The sequence below is a fragment of the Nematolebias whitei genome, chromosome 7 (genome assembly GCF_014905685.2).
Source record: "Nematolebias whitei isolate Nwh7 chromosome 7, NemWhi1, whole genome shotgun sequence".
NCBI classification, from domain to species: domain Eukaryota; kingdom Metazoa; phylum Chordata; class Actinopteri; order Cyprinodontiformes; family Rivulidae; genus Nematolebias; species Nematolebias whitei.
The window spans coordinates 50,341,313-50,358,871 of NC_056504.1; the positions used below are offsets into that span (position 1 = coordinate 50,341,313).

The 17,559-nt window shown below is 40.8% G+C and overlaps 2 protein-coding genes across 3 annotated transcripts; both read right to left on the reverse strand.

Moving 5' to 3' along the window:
- Positions 1-4,237: 4,237 nt before the first annotated feature.
- LOC119412895 (zinc finger protein OZF) lies at positions 4,238-7,954 on the reverse strand. The gene is made up of 2 exons (XM_037679930.1): positions 7,814-7,954; positions 4,238-5,475 (listed from the first exon to the last, which is right to left on the reverse strand). Exon 2 carries the CDS (start codon positions 5,447-5,449, stop codon positions 4,238-4,240), a length of 1,212 nt encoding a protein of 403 aa, XP_037535858.1. The 5' UTR covers positions 5,450-5,475; positions 7,814-7,954.
- Positions 7,955-11,765: 3,811 nt separating this feature from the next.
- On the reverse strand, positions 11,766-17,104 carry LOC119412705 (gastrula zinc finger protein XlCGF52.1-like). 2 transcript variants are annotated; one of them, XM_037679741.1, is made up of 2 exons: positions 15,123-15,181; positions 11,766-13,329 (listed from the first exon to the last, which is right to left on the reverse strand). In XM_037679741.1, exon 2 carries the CDS (start codon positions 13,106-13,108, stop codon positions 11,897-11,899), a length of 1,212 nt encoding a protein of 403 aa, XP_037535669.1. In that variant the 5' UTR covers positions 13,109-13,329; positions 15,123-15,181; the 3' UTR covers positions 11,766-11,896. The 2 variants fall into 2 exon arrangements, 1 of the variants encoding a protein (XP_037535669.1); XR_005186937.1 differs by lacking the exon at positions 15,123-15,181 and adding an exon at positions 16,964-17,104 and having other exon boundaries at positions 13,316-13,329.
- Between the last annotated feature and the right edge of the window lie 455 nt (positions 17,105-17,559).

The window sequence follows — 17,559 nt, forward strand, 5'->3', positions numbered from 1 at the left end:
CAGCAGGTCGATCAGCTGACTGCAGACAGGAGACAAACCACCATTAAATACAGCCCAACAAGTGTTTGTCAGGTTTGTCACTGAGGGAGAAACAATGTGATCACTCAGTTAAGGACTCTCTGCTTTTTTGCAGTCTTGCTGGGACAGTTTGGGTCCGTGCCCTGTTGGAAGACCCATCCATAACCTCTCCTAGATGCAGAATCAATGATAAATTTCAATAAAAAATATTATTTTCCTGGGTTTTGTTTACTGTATTTGCAAGCAGGCACAAGGCTTCCCTCGTGCACCCGCAGGTCCAAGTCGAATGATGGTACAGTGGTTTGAACAGTCGCATCACAGCGAGGTCAAAGGTTCGACTCCCAGCATGAAGCCTTTGTGTGGTTACATTTTCTCTGGTTTTCCTCCCAGACCAAAGAACATCCATTTTATGTTAATTGGAAACTGTAAATTCTTAATAAGTGAAAGGAAGGGATTCTTTGTAAACTAAACCACTCAGAATGACTTCTACATCTCATGAAACAAATCGTTTATTTCTTTTTAGCCTTTTAAGCTAGTGAAGCTGGTTTAAATGAGGTTAAAATTGTAAATGGTTGACCCGGAAACTGATCAGCTGTCACTCAAACATCCTGAAGAACATTAAACATCGGATTCATAATGTCTTAACTCTCAAAAAAGTGTTTAACTCACTAGTTAATCAAGTTTAACAGCGAACAGCGGCGTGCTTTCAGCTTCTTAACCTACCATGAAAAATCCTACTCTGCGCATGCGTCAACCCAAGATGAATAAAATGAACCAAGAGGATTCCCTGTCAAAAATCGCATCAAAGCCATTTTTAAAGACACGTGACATTTGTCGATTAAAATCAGCCATTGATCGTTCATCATTTATCACATCTTAGAAACGCAAATAAAATAAAAACTTTGTTAAAAATCTATGATTTCAGCGGTACAGCTTTCCCAGCAGCAGCAGCCAACTGCGGATATTTTCTGAGTCCTCAGAGATTAATGTCACAGCACAGAGCACCACTGATTACACTGGAGGCCAATTTAATAATTTTTACACACTTATAGTAAAGCTAAAAAAATCAACAATTCATAACATTAATAGAAATGCCTTTAATCATAAAAATTAGAGTATTTTTAAACTGTTTACCTTAGCAGGCATACACGCAGCCACCTATCTTCTATTAGTCAAGTCAACTTTATTTTTGGGCACATTTAAAACAAAACAGGGCAGCACGGTGGCGCAGCTGGTAGAGCTGCTGCCTCTCAGCAAGCAGGTCCCTGGTTCAAATCCCAGTCCAGGGGTCTTTCTGGGTGGAGTTTGCATGTTCTCTTCGTGCATGCGTGGGTTTTCTCCGGGTACTCCGGTTTCCTCCCACAGACCAAAAACATGCATGTTAGACTGATTGGTAACTCTGAATTGTCTCTAGGTGAGTCGTTTGTCTCTATGTGTCCCTGTGATGGACTTGTGACCCGTCCAGGGTGTCCCCCGCACCTCGCACAGTGATTGCTGGACATGGGCACCGGCGACCCCCGTGACCCCAAAATGGAAGAGGCGGGTAAAGATAATGGATGGATTTAAAACAGAACCTGTTATCAAAGTGCTTAACAACAACATCAATGGGAGTAAAACTAATGAAAAAACACCATACACTAATAATAATACTGAAGAATTAATAAAAAGCATTTAAAACATAACAAAACAAAAAAACAACACTAAATCAACTCGCACTGTGAAATGCCTGTGAGAACAGATGTGTTTTTAGCATGGATTTGAACTGAGGTGGCCTGCCTGATGTTGGGGGGCAGGTTGTTCCAGAGTTTGGGGCCCAATGACTGAAAAAGCCCGATCTCCTCTGAGCTTCAGTCTTGTTTTAGGAACAGCCAAAAGCAGCTGATCGGCTGATCTCAGGGCCCGAACGTAAGGTTCCAGTAGCTCAGAGAGCAGCAGTTACAGTTCACAATAAAGTGGATTATGTAGTTTTCTGTTTTTATATTTAGTCTAGATTTGTTGAGAGGTTCCGTAAACTACTTGTGATGGATTTCATTGATACCTTTATATGAAAGAATGATTATGCTCTTCAGTAAAATATAAACCAAATCTGTGTCTGAAAATCCAGCCGAGTGCTCAGAGTGATACATTTCTCACTGAGTTTGCTATTTAGAGGCGTGGAATCTAAATTCTACACAGAACTTTGTTTATGTACATCTTGCAGAGGATCTTTATTTTAGCATTTCTGCTTGCTTTTGTTTGTTAGCACTGAACAAAGCCCCCGAAAGTGAATAAAACGTATTTGTTTTCTTGTGGGCAGCACGGTGGTGCAACTGGTAGAGCTGCTGCCTCTCAGCGAGCAGGTCCCTGGTTCAAACCCCGGTCCAGGGGCCTTTCTGGGTGGAGTTTGCATGTTCTCTCCGTGCATGCGTGGGTTTTCTCCAGGTGCTCCAGTTTCCTCCCACAGACCAAAAACATGCATGTTAGGCTGATTGGTAACTCTAAATTGTCCCTAGGTGTGAGTGAGAGAGTGAATGGTTGTTTGTCTCGTTTGTCTCTATGCGTCCCTGTGATGGACTGGAGACCCGTCCAGGGTGTCCCCCGCCCCTCGCACAGTGATTGCTGGACATGGGCACCAGCGACCCCCGTGACCCAAAATGGAATAAGCGGGTAAAGAAAATGGATGGATGGATGGATGGATGTTGAAGTGGCGCCTGGTGTTATGTCAAACTCGGTAACCCCGTTCAAGTGCCTTTAACCAGTCGCTCCGCCCCCTAGAGCGGTGAATGAAGCGCGTGTCTGCTGGAAACTCGCTCCCGACGCTCTGAACTGTGCCACAAAAAAAGTCATGTTTAAGCATTTTTTAAATATTGCATAAAAATGATCTTGTACAATATAATTAAAAAATATATTTATTTTATAGTTGACAGCAATACTCTTCCGTAATATTCAGTATGATCACGCATAAACGTCATTAACTGTTTTTTAATTGTTCATTTTCATTGTTAAAAACAACTTTTGTTACACAAGTTTGAATTCATGGTAGAAATTTTCTAATCCACACAGGGTCAACATAAAATAAACTTTAAATCAAAATTATATTTAAAAAACAGTAACAGAAGTTTAAAAGCATAAATAACATTAACAGAGTTTTATTAAGTTATTTTAACTAAATTTTTTAAGGTAGAATGTTCTAAAAAGGTCTTAACTTACACAAAGGCGTTTGTTTGACAGCACTCGTTCGATTAACAAATACTCAGAAAAACAAACGTACGTCCAAGAAGCTCAAGATACAAGAAGGAAAACGGATCCAGACATCTGTAAACAGCTTCAGGACTTTACATCGTGGGTCCAAACGGTCCCGAGGTACACGTTGTTCTGTGAGTCACCAGTTTGTAGAGTTCAGGAAAAAGACCCCAACTGGTCTCATATGGATGGAAATTTGTTTGGATGTTCAGGAACAACTCCAGAACCACCAAGGTCCAAAAGTGCCATGAAGTGGACCCACCTGGAACACCAGTGTCCCAGTCCACAGTGGAGTTTTACACCACCAGTGTTTTGCATGAACACGTTCTAAAGGACAAGTTTGAGTGACATCCATATTTTTGTGAACTTTACGCTAATTTGTTTTTTTAAGAAGTTGACGTGAAATGGTGACATTTAACACCTTCCTTTTCAAGAAGCTGCTGAAAACAGAGACCTTCAGAACAAACGCGAGTTACTTCAGAGAACAGATTTTTACTCTTTAGGACAAAGTGTCCGCGGTGCACATTCTGCAGGATTAGGCGAACACCAACAGGTACTGGGATCTTTGTGGGGAGCCCTTGTTGATAAAACCCACACTTCACTTTAGATGTTAAAAATCTAAAAACTGAAGGCGTCAGAGTGCCCACGTGGTTCTGCCTGGCTGCACGCATGAACAGAGCTGAAGAACTTTAAAACCATCTATTCTTGTAGCTGTTTCTTTTTTTTTTAATCAAAAGGTTCTGTAAGAGTAGCCGAAATGTTTATAAGTGTGAAGGATCTTGGCTGACACTGTGCTAAATAGAACTGGTATTTTATTTAGCATCAACCAAAACTACCATAAACACGTCTGAAGTGTATTTTGGAACAGGTTTTCAAAAAAAAAAAAAAAAATTCTAAGAAAGAGCTAAAAGTTCCAAGTAACATAAAACTAGAAACACTGCTGTCATGCACAACACATTTACCAGCTAACACTTTGGTTTACCTTCAGTGTGAACTCTTACGTGTCTTTGAGACTCGTTTGTCCTCCCGTATGGTTTTTCATGTGTTTGTCCAGACTTTGCTTACTGCTAAATCTTTGTCCACAATCTGCACAAGCAAACATTTTCTGTCCTGTGTGGATTCTAATGTGTCTGTCTAAACTGGTCCTGTGTCTAAACCTTTGTCCACAGAAATCACAAGCAAAAGGTTTCTGTCCCGTGTGGACTCTTTTGTGTCTTTCTAAAGTTGCCTTAAGTGCAAACTTTTGTCCACAAACCTCACAACCGAATGGTTTCTGTCCCGTGTGGACTCTCATGTGTCGGTTTAAATGTAACTTTCGGGTAAATTGTTGTCCACAAACGTCACAAGCAAAAGATTTCTGTCCAGTGTGGATTCTCATGTGGGCAGTTAAATTTGTCTTTCGGTTTAATTGTTTTCCACAAAAAACACAAACGCACGACTTCTGTCCTGTGTGAACGCTCATGTGTCTGTTTAGGTTTGGCTGCTGGCTAAATGTTTGTCCACAAACATCACAAACAAACGGTTTCTCTCCAGTGTGGATTCTTACGTGTGTGCTTAAATGATGTTTCAAGTTAAATTCTTTCCCACAGTCGTCACATTTAAAAGGTTTCTTCCCTGTGTGGACTTTCATGTGTTTTTCTTGTTTAGTTTTACTGTAAAAAATTTTACCGCAGTTACCACAGCTAAATGATTTTGGTGTTTCCTGAACCTTCTTGTGTGATTCTGCACTTTTCCAGTTTGAAGACCTGACTCCAGGGGCTCTGCTCTCCTTCCAGTCGTCACTGTCTTCAGTTGTTGACCCAGAGTCTGATAAGGGTTTCAGATCAGAGTCAGTGTTGCTTCCTTCATCAATCCCACTGACTACAGTCTCTGAAGAGCTAGAATTGTCTTCATGAGTATTCAAGTCCAGATTCCTGGTGGTTTCTGCTCCTCCACAGTCCTCTCCATCAACTTCTACCTTTATCTGGTCAGCTGAGCTGCTGGTTGGAACACCATCTTCCATTTGGTGATGATGAAGCTCCAACAGAGGCTCCTCTTCATCATCCTCACTCTTTACAGTAACTGCGATGAGGGGAAGCCTGGTGGCATCTGTTTCTTCTTTCACTTGGAGCTGCTCCTCCTCCAGAGCCTCCTTAACGTGGAGGGGCTCTGGGTCCTGCTGGTCCACATCAAGATTCTGTTCTTCAGGAGGATCTACTCTAGTCAGCATCGTCTGCTGAACATCTGCAGGGAGCACTGAAACACATGAACAATATGAACTACTGTAACGTTCTATAAAAAACCAACAACAATAAACTGTAAAACATCTAAAGAAAGGGTTTTAATCTTCGTTCAGATGAGATTACCATCTCACTGGAGATGAAAGTTCCAGATTTGTCACCACAACAAAGAGGAGGTGTTTGAATGTCCTCTTAATCCAGGGGTCTATGTTGTTGATCTGTTTGCTCCTGGTAACATTAGGGTCTGCGTGAGAGGGATTCATTTCATTCATTCAACCTTCATTTATCCAGGTTAGACTCACTGAGCTTCGAGGACTCATTTACAAGAGAGACCTGTTCTGTTTACAATGAGCTTGGAGGCAGAGCGCTACAAAAAAACAGGTCATCTCACCCAGAACAGGGAAGCAGGGGCAACTTCTCGGTACGTGGAGGCGGGGCTCTAGGTCTGTTGATGTCTGCTGTTACCGACTCTGGATCAGAGGAACATCAGCTTACAGATGGATTAGGAGCTGGAGCTCATGATATTTATTATTAATTAGTTATTGTAAAGTGTTTCCCTGTGAATCACTGGTGCAGCCGTTAAAAGGGTTTTGACTCGCCGTTGACAGAGTCCCAGACTCAGTTTCTTTCATATATTTACATTTATTTATCTTGGGCATTATTAAGCAAGTCCATACATGCATGCGTTCGTTCAAAAAACTATACGCCTTCTGGGCTACACATCAGCCCCAAACACAAATTTCAGATAATTAACATGAACCACCCACAAACAGGTGCATTCAACAAACAATGGAATCAACTTTACAGTTATTATTACTGTCCATAACAAACACCTCATTTGAGGGGGGGGGGGGGTGTACCAGGTCTCTGAAAGCCAAAGGTCAATGATTAACCTTTGTAATCTTATCACAGATCTGTCAGGAGAAAGGTAGAGCTGCCAACAGATCTCTTCATGGTGGTGAACTGGACCTGGTGGCAGGAGAAACTGCCGGACAGACCCAGTAAATCCAAACAACTAGTTGGGGCAAACGTGAATTTCTGATAGAAGTCCCTGTCATCGTTGTCTTCATTTCACAACTCAGAGACTTTTATTTATTTATTTTTACACGTTCTGTGGGAAGTTGGGAACACGGAATCCTAATGGGCCAAGGTCTTTATTACAAACACATCAAAAGTCAAAGTTTCTTTACTGGTCATACACACCACCTGTGGTGCATGTGGTGGAACGATCATCTTCCAGGAGCTGTGATCGAGGGTCAGTGGTGCCGATCGATCAGATTTCTAAAATAACTGGAAAGAACAAGCTCTTTTACGACTGGTAGCCAGTGGTTTAAAGGCAAAGTTTATAACCAAACTTGGAAAACGCTGCTGCAAGATTATCAGTAATCCAAGACACGGTAAATAAAAAAGGTTAAAAAAAAGAAGGACTTTTATTCTGTAGCTGAAAAGCTACTGAGTTAAGAGTTTGAAGCGACAGATGCCGGCAGGGATGACCTGAGGTAAAAGATCTTCTTACTTAATTTACAACTCTGGCATCACGACGGCTCAGTGGTTAGCACTGTTGCCTCACAGCAAGAAGGTCGTGGGTTCAATCCCCGGTTGGACCTGGGGTCTTTCTGTGTGGAGTTTGCATGTTCTTCTCGTGCTTGCGTGGGTTTTCTCCATGTACTCCGGTTTCCTCCCACAAAACAAAAACATGGTGTTAGTCCGCCTTCAGGCCTCCCTTGCAAAAGAGTCCTGTGATCTCAATGGGATTTGCCTGGTTAAATAAAGGTTAATAAATAAGAACAAGTGAAGCTACCCCTCCACTTTTATCAGTGGTCCGGGTCGAGCTGACAAACGAATAACCAGGAGAAGTTCGAGAAACAGGACGCACCAGATCACAGCAAAGTCTCAGTCAAGAACAGAAAAATCCAACTTGGAGAAAGTAAAGAAGCCATTAAAAATTATACTCTTGTTAGCCAGTGAAAAACAATGTTCAGCAATTCATAACATTAATAGCAATACGTTTGACAGATCCTAAAACAATATCGAGATTTTTTTCAAAACTATTTACCCGTTTTTTTGATCAGGCATAGACGCAGCCACCTATCATCTCATCACGCAGAAATCGGTGCTAACAAGCTTTAAAATAACTGCTATTATTTTTGTGTTTATAGTTGTTAACTTAAAATAAGTAAATCCACAACTTTACATGTTTAGTTTATCAAAGGCAGATAAAAAGAGGCTGTAATCATCTCGCTCTTTCATCAATTAGTGTGCTAACTAAACAAGTCGCTACACTAAGCTAAACGCTATTAGCTACCTAAAAAAAAAAAATCATACTCGACGGAAAAACACAAAAATATACAAACCTAATGTTTGCAGTTGATCGCCGGGGTTAAAAACAGCTTCGTTTGGTTTTGTATTTCTGCCGGTTATCTTATTAAACGTGATCGCTTCTGCTTCTTAAATGTCTGTTCTTCCAAACAAGTTTTCCACTACGTAAAATCTTCTTACGTAACTTACAATGAAAGTAGAGCGTACTACGCAAAAAGCGTATACAAATTATTTGGCTATCATTCAACCTTTATTTCTACAGGTAAATCCCATTGAGCCTCGAGGACTCATTTACAAGAGAGACCTGATTTCAACAAAGAAAGATGACAACAATGGACAACAGCAACAACAATAAGCAGTTATAAAAACTCATACTACAGTTTTTTTTTTTTTTTTTTTTTTTTTTAACAAATAGGATGGCTAAAAGGAAAAAGGTAACAAAACCAAAAAAACTGCTAGATTCCGAGACAAATGTATAAAACTAAAAACAGGAACATGTCTGCATTGGTCCCTGCCAGGAGTCCAACAGATTCTTAAAGCCACTTAGAGAGGTCAAGGTCGAGAGCTTCAAATCTTTTTGTAAGATATTCCAGGAAACAGGAGCGGAGTAGGAGAAGGCCCTTTTGCCTAGTTCAGTCCTCACTGAGGGAACACTGCAGGTAATGATGTCCTGAGAGCGCACTCCGTAGCTGCACTCACGCAGAGACATGTAGGAGGAGATGTATGAAGGCAGCAGACCAAGAAGTGATTTAAAGATGAAAATGTACCAGTGAGAGAGTCTGCGTGAAGTTAATGATGTCCAGTTAACCAGTGAATACTGGGTGCAGTGGTGGGTACGATAATCACAGCCAGTTATGAATCTTAGTGCACCATGATAGACAGCATCCAACATCTGCAGGGTTCTTGTAGGAGCGTTCATGTAAATAATATCACCAAAATCAATTGAGGGAAGGAAAGTCACAGATACAATGTGTTTTCTAGCATTCAGGGTTAGACAGGATCTGTTTCTGAAAAAGAAACCCAGTTTAATTTTCAGTTTCTTTACCAAGTTTTCCACATGGAGCTTAAAAGAAAGATGTGAGTCGACCAAGATACCCAAATATTTATAGGAATCAACAAACTCAATGGGGACACCATTTGAGGATAAAATCGGAGGAAGAACTGCTGGGACCAACTTCCTATTTGAAAAAAGCATCCCTTTGGTTTTTTCGGCATTTAGGACAAGTTTGAGGTGAAACAAATCAGTCTGGATGTAGTTAAATGCAGATTTCAGAAGCTGGAAAGCCTTAGCAACTGTTTTAGCTCGACAATAAACAACTGTGTCATCAGCATAGAAATGTATGGATGCATTAGGGATGTTTTTACCTACATTATGTATGTAGATTGTAAAGAGGGTGGGTCCTAAGACTGAGCCTTGTGGAACACCATTGTTGACTGTTAAATAACTGGAGGAAGTACCATTATGTTGAACACATTGCCTCCGGTCTGAAAGATAGTTAGAGAACCAACCAATGGTGTGATCTAAGGTGTGTATAAGGTGCTAAGGTGTGTGTATATATATATATATATATATATATATATATATATATTCCACATTGTTATAGTTATTACTTTAGCAAATATTCAGTTATGTGTACAATAAACCGTATTAACCACTAAAATAATAGGTTTCTTCAGTTTAACAGAATATTAACCTGCATTAAAGTCCAATGGTGACTGTTTTTTGTTATAATGGAGGAACAAGAAAATCGGTTGAATTAATATTTTTAAACTGCTCCCTTACATGAATTAAAGCTGAAAAAATCAGAAAAAAAAAAACTGAATTTTCTATCTAGAAGTTACCCCCCCCCCCCCCACACACACACACAGTTTGTTTTCTTGCATACAGGGTACAGATCAATTCTCAAAGTTTTTCATGTAAACAGGATCACATATAGTGCACATGACTTCAGTAAAAGTAACTTTCACCTTAGTAAAAGTACGCAGTAGACCTACAGTGTCTCTAATGAAGCTCCATCAAGTCCAACATCATCATGAAGGAAGTTTGAACAACAGTCTGAATAACTTTTCTCTAGTTTACTTTAAGAGGGCTTGTCATATATATTTTAATAAATTACAGAAAGTTCTTTGCAAAGTATAAATTAATTTAAAAAAATTAATTTGCCAAACTCACAGATTTCTCCCCTAGAACAAATATTTCATTCAAAGGCATTGTATTTACAAGATTTCAGCTCATGTAGTGTTTAATATTTATTTTTCATATTTGATCATTTGTTATATTTATCATAGTAGTTACCTCGAAGTATGTTTCTACATGTACAGTAATCAAGGTAGGCTCATCCAAACAGCCAAAACATCTTGATGTTTTAAACTACTAACAAAGTGTTGGGAACTGTTGACTGTCCACGAATCAGGTGTAATAATAAACATTAAAATAATAAAACTTAATCTTCTCACCCTCTGCGTGTAGATCTGCTCTGGTCAGACCGGTCACCCCTCGAGCCACCAGCAAATCTGGCCTCATTAAAAGTCGGCAATTCCAACCGGAGGACTTTCAGTTAAGGAGATTAAATCTCCCCCGTGCACGGTTCAGATCAAAGCCCGGTGGTTCGAGGTTAGATGTTGGGACCGTCACAAAAGATAAAAAATGTATAAAAATAGCCTCCATTTATCTTACTTACTCAAATAAGCTACACTCGATGACAGGAGATTTTTAACCAGTTTTACTTGCAAAGACAGATGTTCTTTGAGATTGAGACACAGATGTGCTTGTTTTTACACTGTATCAGCCCTCCCAGTTCACAGACTGGTGTCCTTGGACTACCAGCTGTGCCTGCAGTTTCAAATCAGCTGCTCATCCAGCTCTCTCTCTCTCTCTTCGAACTCAAATACATGTACACACCCCTAATGTACATGGTTCATGGGCAGTATTCTTAGCCATAGTACCGGTAGTTAAATTTTTTTTTATAAACCTTGACCAAAATTTCCTAACACGAACCCTGAAGGAAACAGCTGAAAGAAAAAATAACCTTATTTCAGTAGGTAATGAGCCTCATTAAATATTAAACAATATTGTTAAATTGAGTAAGTATATATTTTTTAACAATATGTACCATAGCTCTGTTTAAAATTCAAATACTTTATACTTTAAAAAAAAATTCAAATGATCAACTCAAACCTTAAATATAAAAACTTTCAAAATATGACACATTAAAAAAAAAAAAAGACACTTTAATATAATCAGGTTTCCATCACCATGAGCATAGATACACTGAGTTTATTTTTAACATCTATTTTACCAAGGAGGAATGAATTTACAACTTACACCTTCAATGATTGTCCAAAACAAGAGTTGGGTGCAGAAGTTTGAATTCATTGTTTTTCCTAATACAAAGAATAAAAACTAAATAAATAAATAGACAAACATTCAAATTATTTGACATTTACAAAATAAATAGCTGTGATGAGATTTAAATACTTGAATATCATAACTTTTAGAGTTTTGTGAAGTTATTTTAGGGGGGGTGGTGATCCGAAGATCGCCGGCTCACGCCCCGACAACATCAAAATTGTGGGTGGGGTAGGTGAAGCACCCACACCTGCCTCCACCCTCATTCGCCCCACCTTGGGCCCATGAGCAAGGCCCTTAACCCCCACCATCTGCTCCCTAAAAAGGTCTCTCTTGAAAATGAGTTCTTGTGGCTCAATGACACAAACCTGTACAAATAAAGTGTAAATTAAATTTATTTACCAACATTTCTAAACGGTACAAAGTCCTAACTTTACAAGGCCAATTAAATTCTCGTTAGCGATCATGGTCGATTGCAGCTTCTAGTTTCACTTTTCTAACACACAAAGTTTTGACAGCACTCACTGGATTTGCCAAAACCCAGAACAGGAAAGTTCAAACAGCTCAGTTAAGATCTGTGAAGGAAAACTGCAGATTTAGACAACTATGAACAACTTCAGGCCCTCCCATCATCTGTCCACAGCGAAGACGGTTTTACATCATCACCAGTGCCGAACACATTTTAACAAACCAGTTTACAAGTGTCATCTTTATTTTTGTAAACTACGAACTCCAAATCAGATGGTAGGAAGAGAAGACGTCTCAATCTTCACAGCAACACTGTTTGTCCTCCCGTATGGTTTCTCACGTGTTTGTTCAAACTTTGTTTACGGCTAAATCTTTGTCCACAATCTCCACAAGCAAACATTTTCTGTCCTGTGTGGATTCCAACGTGTCTGTCTAAACTTGTCCTGTGTCTAAATCTTTGTCCACAGAAATCACAAGCAAAAGGTTTCTGTCCTGTGTGGACTCTTACGTGTCTTTTTAAAGTTGTCTTAAGTGCAAACCGTTGTCCACAAACCTCACAACCGAACGGTTTCTGTCCTGTGTGGACTCTCATGTGTCGGTTTAAATGTGTCCTTCGGGTAAATCTTTGTCCACAAATGTCACAAGCAAAAGATTTCTGTCCAGTATGGATTCTCAAGTGCATTGTTAAATTTGTCTTTCGGTTTAACTGTTTTCCACAAAAAACACAAACGCACGACTTCTGTCCTGTGTGAACGCTCATGTGTCTGTTTAGTGTCGTCTGTTGGGTAAACTTCTCTCCACAGACATCACAAATATACGGTTTCTCTCCAGTGTGGATTCTTACATGTGTGCTTAAATGATGCTTTAAGTTAAATCTTTTATCACAAATGTCACATTTAAATGGTTTCTCTCCAGTGTGGACTCTTGTGTGTGTGTTTAAGTTTGCTTTACGGCTAAATTCTTTTCCGCAAACATCACATCCAAACAGTTTCTCTCCTCTGTGACTTTTCATGTGCATTTTAAGTTCACTTTTACTGTTAAAATTTTTACCACAGCTAAATGATTTTGGTGTTTCCTGAACCTTCTTGTGTGATTCTGCACTTTCTTTCACTTCAACACTTTTCTTATGACCCAAACAGTTTGAAGACCTGACTCCTGAATGACAGGTCATGTGTCTCTGAAGAGACCGGTTATGGAGGAACCGTTTACCACAATTAGAGCAGCTGAAACATTTATTGACAGAGATGCCACCTGACTCAGGGGCTCTGCTCTCCTTCCAGTCGTTGTCACTGTCTTCAGTTGTTGACCCAGAGTCTGATAAGGGTTTCAGATCAGAGTCAGTGTTGCTTCCTTCATCATTTTCACTGACTTCAGTTTCTGAAGAGCTGGAATTATCTCCATTAGCATTTAAATCCAGATTCATGGTAGTTCCTGCTCCTCCACAGTCCTCGCCACCAGTTTCTACCTTCAACGGGTCATCTGAGCTGCTGGTTCGAACATCTCTGTTTTCCATTTGGGTTTCATCATCTCTCTTCAGAGAATCAGCAGTGAAGGGAAACCTGGTGGTACCATTTTCCTCCGTCTGATGGATTCCTCTTCCTCCAGACTGGTCCAGAAATCCTCCTGTTCTTCCTTTATGTGGAGGGGCTCTGGGTCCTGCAGGTCCACGTCAAGACTGTTCTTCAGGAAGACCCGCTCTAGTCAGCATCATCTGCTGAACATCTGCAGGGAACACTGCAACACATGAATAATATGAACAACTGTAACTTTATATTTATTATTTTATTTATTATTTATTTGACTGGTACAGGCAAAAGAGAGCACATTACTCCAGTTCTGGCCTCCCTTCACTGGCTCCCAGTTCACTTTTGAATTCATTTTAAAATCCTTCTCTATGTTTTTAAATCTCTGAACAGTTCTGCCCCCTCCTATCTCACTGATCTGCTGCAGCCATATGTCCCACAGCACTCTCTGAGGTCAGCAGACCAGATGCTTTTATTGGTTCCAGGCACTCGTATTAAGCTCAGAGGAGACAGAACCTTCTCTGTTGCAGGTCCAAAACTGTGGACTGAGTTACCACTGCATGTCAGGCAGGCTCCCTCTCTCACTGTTTTAAGTCACTTTAATTCTCTGGCTTTTGACCCTGTGTGAGCTGACGTTAACTTCTTGTGTTCTATAATGTTAGCCATTTAGTTCTTATCTTTACCTCCGTGGATTTATGTATTTTTTTGCTGTTCTTTGTTTTTGCTGTACAGTAGTCCCTCGCTACTTCGCGGTTCGTTTGTCGCGGATTTGCTATATCGCGATTTTTCAAAGTAAGATTGGACACAATTGGCTGATTGCTGGATGAGGCATGGATTGTTCATTTAAAATAAATTATTTTAAATGGTTTTTGCACCTCTGTGCAGCCCACAAGTGCAGGGGGAAGCTCCCTCCTGCAGTCGGTCATGATCTCCGCTCTCTGTCACTCACACATTTTTCCTGCTGCATCGCCTTTTTAATTCATTCAACCTTTATTTTTACAGGTTAATCCCACTGAACCTACAGCACTTTGGTTGGCCTTGTCGCTGTTTAAGTGCTCTATAAATAAAATGGTATGGTAACCTCAAGGACTCGTTTACAAGAGAGACCTGAATGGTTAACTCTTTGCTGTCCAGATGCAAAAAAATTACTTTTGTCTTCAACTTAAAATTCAAAGTAATCATAAAATCGTCATAATCACAAAATATAAAAGTGTTATTTTTAATTATTTTAGAACTTCTAGGTTCAGTTGTTACAGTGTAATTGATCAAGGAGTATGTTTCTGCTCCGAGCTGCGTGAAGGGTTGAACCTTGGCTGTCCAGCTGCGCTTCTCTTCTCTACAATTGACATTTAAATATTGTAATATTTTAAATAAACGATTCTGTTCATAACTTTTATGGACAACATTTCTCGGTGCAGCCGGGGTGTGGAGGGAGTCCGGTTCGGTGGTCTCAGGATTCATCTCTGCTCTTTGCAGATGATGTGGTCCTGTTGGCGCCATCGTGCCGTGACCTTCAGCTCTCACTGGAGCGGTTCACAGACGGGTGTGAAGCAGCTGAGATGAGAATCAGCACCTCCAGATCTGAGGCCGTGGTCTTCAGTCAGAAAAGGGTGGACTGTTCTCTTCAGGTCGAGGTTCTTCCGCCTCAAGCGGAGGAGTTCAAGTATCTCAGGGTTTTGTTCACGAGTGAGGGAAGAATGGAGCGTGAGATTGACAGATGGATTGGTGCAGCAGCTGCAGAATTGAGGACTCTGTACCGTTGTGGTGAAGGGGGAGCTGAGCTGTAAGGCAAAGCTCTCTGTTTACTGGTCGGTCTACGTTCCTACTAGGACTGGACGATATCTCAGTATTTTTAAAATATTTATATAATTTCATTTGCTATATAAATTGACATTATTTTGGTATGAACAATATAGTTATACTTGAAAATCCAACGACTCGGCTGTCTTCTTTCTTCTCCCACACGGCCCCCCTCCTCTCACTCACTACAAACACAGCCCCTACCTGCACGCTCTCCCCCTGCTTCCTGCTTCTCTCCAGGTGGAGCGGCACGTAGCAGCAACAGAATGGAGAGCAAGTCGCAGAACTGGTGAGCAGGAAAAAAAATGGCTGTTATTTTGAGATGGTTCTGATTCGTCAGATGTGCAACAGAAAAAAACGTTTTCTGCAGACAATGTGATAAGCCACTGTTTTATTAATGTGGCGCTACCTTCTCTCACTGTAAGATTTGAAAATGTGTGTAGTTCTTTTTCTGCCCGTCTGCGCAGCCAACTTCACGCAGCCTCCTCCCTCGCTGAATACAGGCAGCCCCTCACGGCTGCAGTTCACACATGCTTAGGTGAAGACGGTGCAGCTGGGAGGAAACAAAAAGGTCTAAAAACAAACTTGAATATATGTAAATAGTTTACACTCATCTCCAGGCCAGCGGTCACTCTTTCAAGGATGAAGATGTTCACATCCAGGACAGAGAGGAACGATGGTTTGAGAGAGGAGTAAAGGAGGCCATCTTTGTGAAAAGAAATCGTCCATCATTAAACAGGGGTGGAGCCTCCAGGTTCAACTGTCCCCCTCTTACAATGCTGTGATTGCTAGTATCACTCAGCCCTCTGTGAACAGTAAACAGCCATCAGGTGCTAATGATCCATTGTTAGGCTGATGGTCCTTCTTGAGCATGTGATCAGCTGGTTTTGGTTGTCAGCAGCAAACTGGTTGATCCACTCTGAGAAGGTGCTATTTAAGAGACTGAGCTGAATACAGCACCTCAGACTGAGGAAGTCTCTTGGATGAGAGACGAAAAGTTTCTACATTTTTTTTGCTTTGTTTTATTTTTTGTTTTTTTGAATGTCCAGAGGACCAGATTGAACTTTTTTGGATTTTTCTACCTGGATTATTGAGCATGCATCAGGGTAGTTTAATTTTTAGACATTTTGTACAGTTATAGCTGTTAATAAATGTGCCTGTGTGACAAAGCTTTGACTCAGAAATATATTTTTATTATTTTATGGAAAGTAAAAAATATCTCTCTCTATATATATATATATATATATAATAAATTGTGGTTTATCTTAAAATATTGAGATATTCATTTTGGTCCGTATCGCCCAGCCCTAGTTCCATCCCTCACCTATAGTCATGAACTCTGGGTAGTGACCGAAAGAACGAGATGCAGGAGGTTGAGATGAGTTTCCTCTGCAGAGCTGGACTCTCCCTTAGAGACGGGGGAGAAGTTCAGTTATCAGGAGAGACGGAGTAGAACCACTGCTCCTCCACATCCAGAGGAGACAGTTGAGGTGGTTCAGCATCTGTAAGGATGCTCCCTAGGGAGGTGCTTCGGGCACGTCCTTCTGGGAGGAGACCCCGGACACGCTGGAGAGACCGTCTCTCTGTTGGTCTGGGAACACCTTGGAGTCCTCCCAGAACTGGAAGAGGCTGTGGAAAGAGATGTCTGGACCTCCCTGCTCAAGATGTTGTCCCCCGAGACCTGAGTCCAGAACAAGCGGAGGATGATGGAATTTAAATGTTCGAATGGTTTATCAAGGGCACGAGCAGCCTCTGGCTTTGGGATGTGATCCTGTCGTCAGTTAGCATGCTAAGCTACAAACAATCTCCACACGAGGAAGTTAAATCCACCTGCGTTTTAAAAACGCTAAATAAACCGTAACTAACATCATCCCACTTGTAATAAAAAGCACGACCCTATTATGTGCAATTGATCGCTGAGGTTAAAAACAGCTTCGTGCATGTTTGTGTTTTTCTTGCTCATGACACTTCCTGCTCTTCATCTGCGGCTGCGCAACAGATAGCTTCACTCTTTCTTCCACTTCCGCATTCAGTCGCCGTCTGACCTGCTGTCTCCACATCTGTTGACCTCCGTCCATCGAAACTGCCTTTAAAACAGTCACTGGTTCGAAGAGTGTCAGCTGAACACCGGAGCAGAGCCGGGCTGCTGCTGGAACCATGACTGCAACGATGAACTCCGAACTAAGAAGTAGGAGTGACGTCATGTCCGAGTTGAACGTAAAAGATGGACGCCCACAGAAAAGTCCGTGTTGTTCTTGACAATAGCGCCCCCTTCAGATCCGGAGTGCAAAAGTCCCATTTCCAAATATGGTATGAGACTGACCGTCTGTCCCCGCCTCGTTCTCGCTCTTGTGGAGTATAAAATGTTACAAAATAAACATTTGCTCCACTTGAAGAACATGGCAGAAGAGCATGAAAGGAGCAGAAGGTATTTTGTCGTGTTTAGTCTAAAAAACGATTTGATTACGAGCAGTTTGTAGCTCATACTTCAGTAGCACAATTAATTCAACCTTTATTTAAACAGATAAGTCACATTGATCCTCGAAGACTCATTTATAAGTGAGACCTGTTTGGACAGACAATAAAAAGTGGTGAAAAGACAATAGTTCATAGAACTATTAGTACATTATCGTACAGTACT

Coding starts and splice junctions, on each gene's coding strand:
- LOC119412705 (XM_037679741.1), bottom strand. CDS start 13,108: ATGGAAAACAGAGATGTTCGAACCAGCAGCTCAGATGACCCGTTGAAG.
- LOC119412895 (XM_037679930.1), bottom strand. CDS start 5,449: ATGCTGACTAGAGTAGATCCTCCTGAAGAACAGAATCTTGATGTGGAC.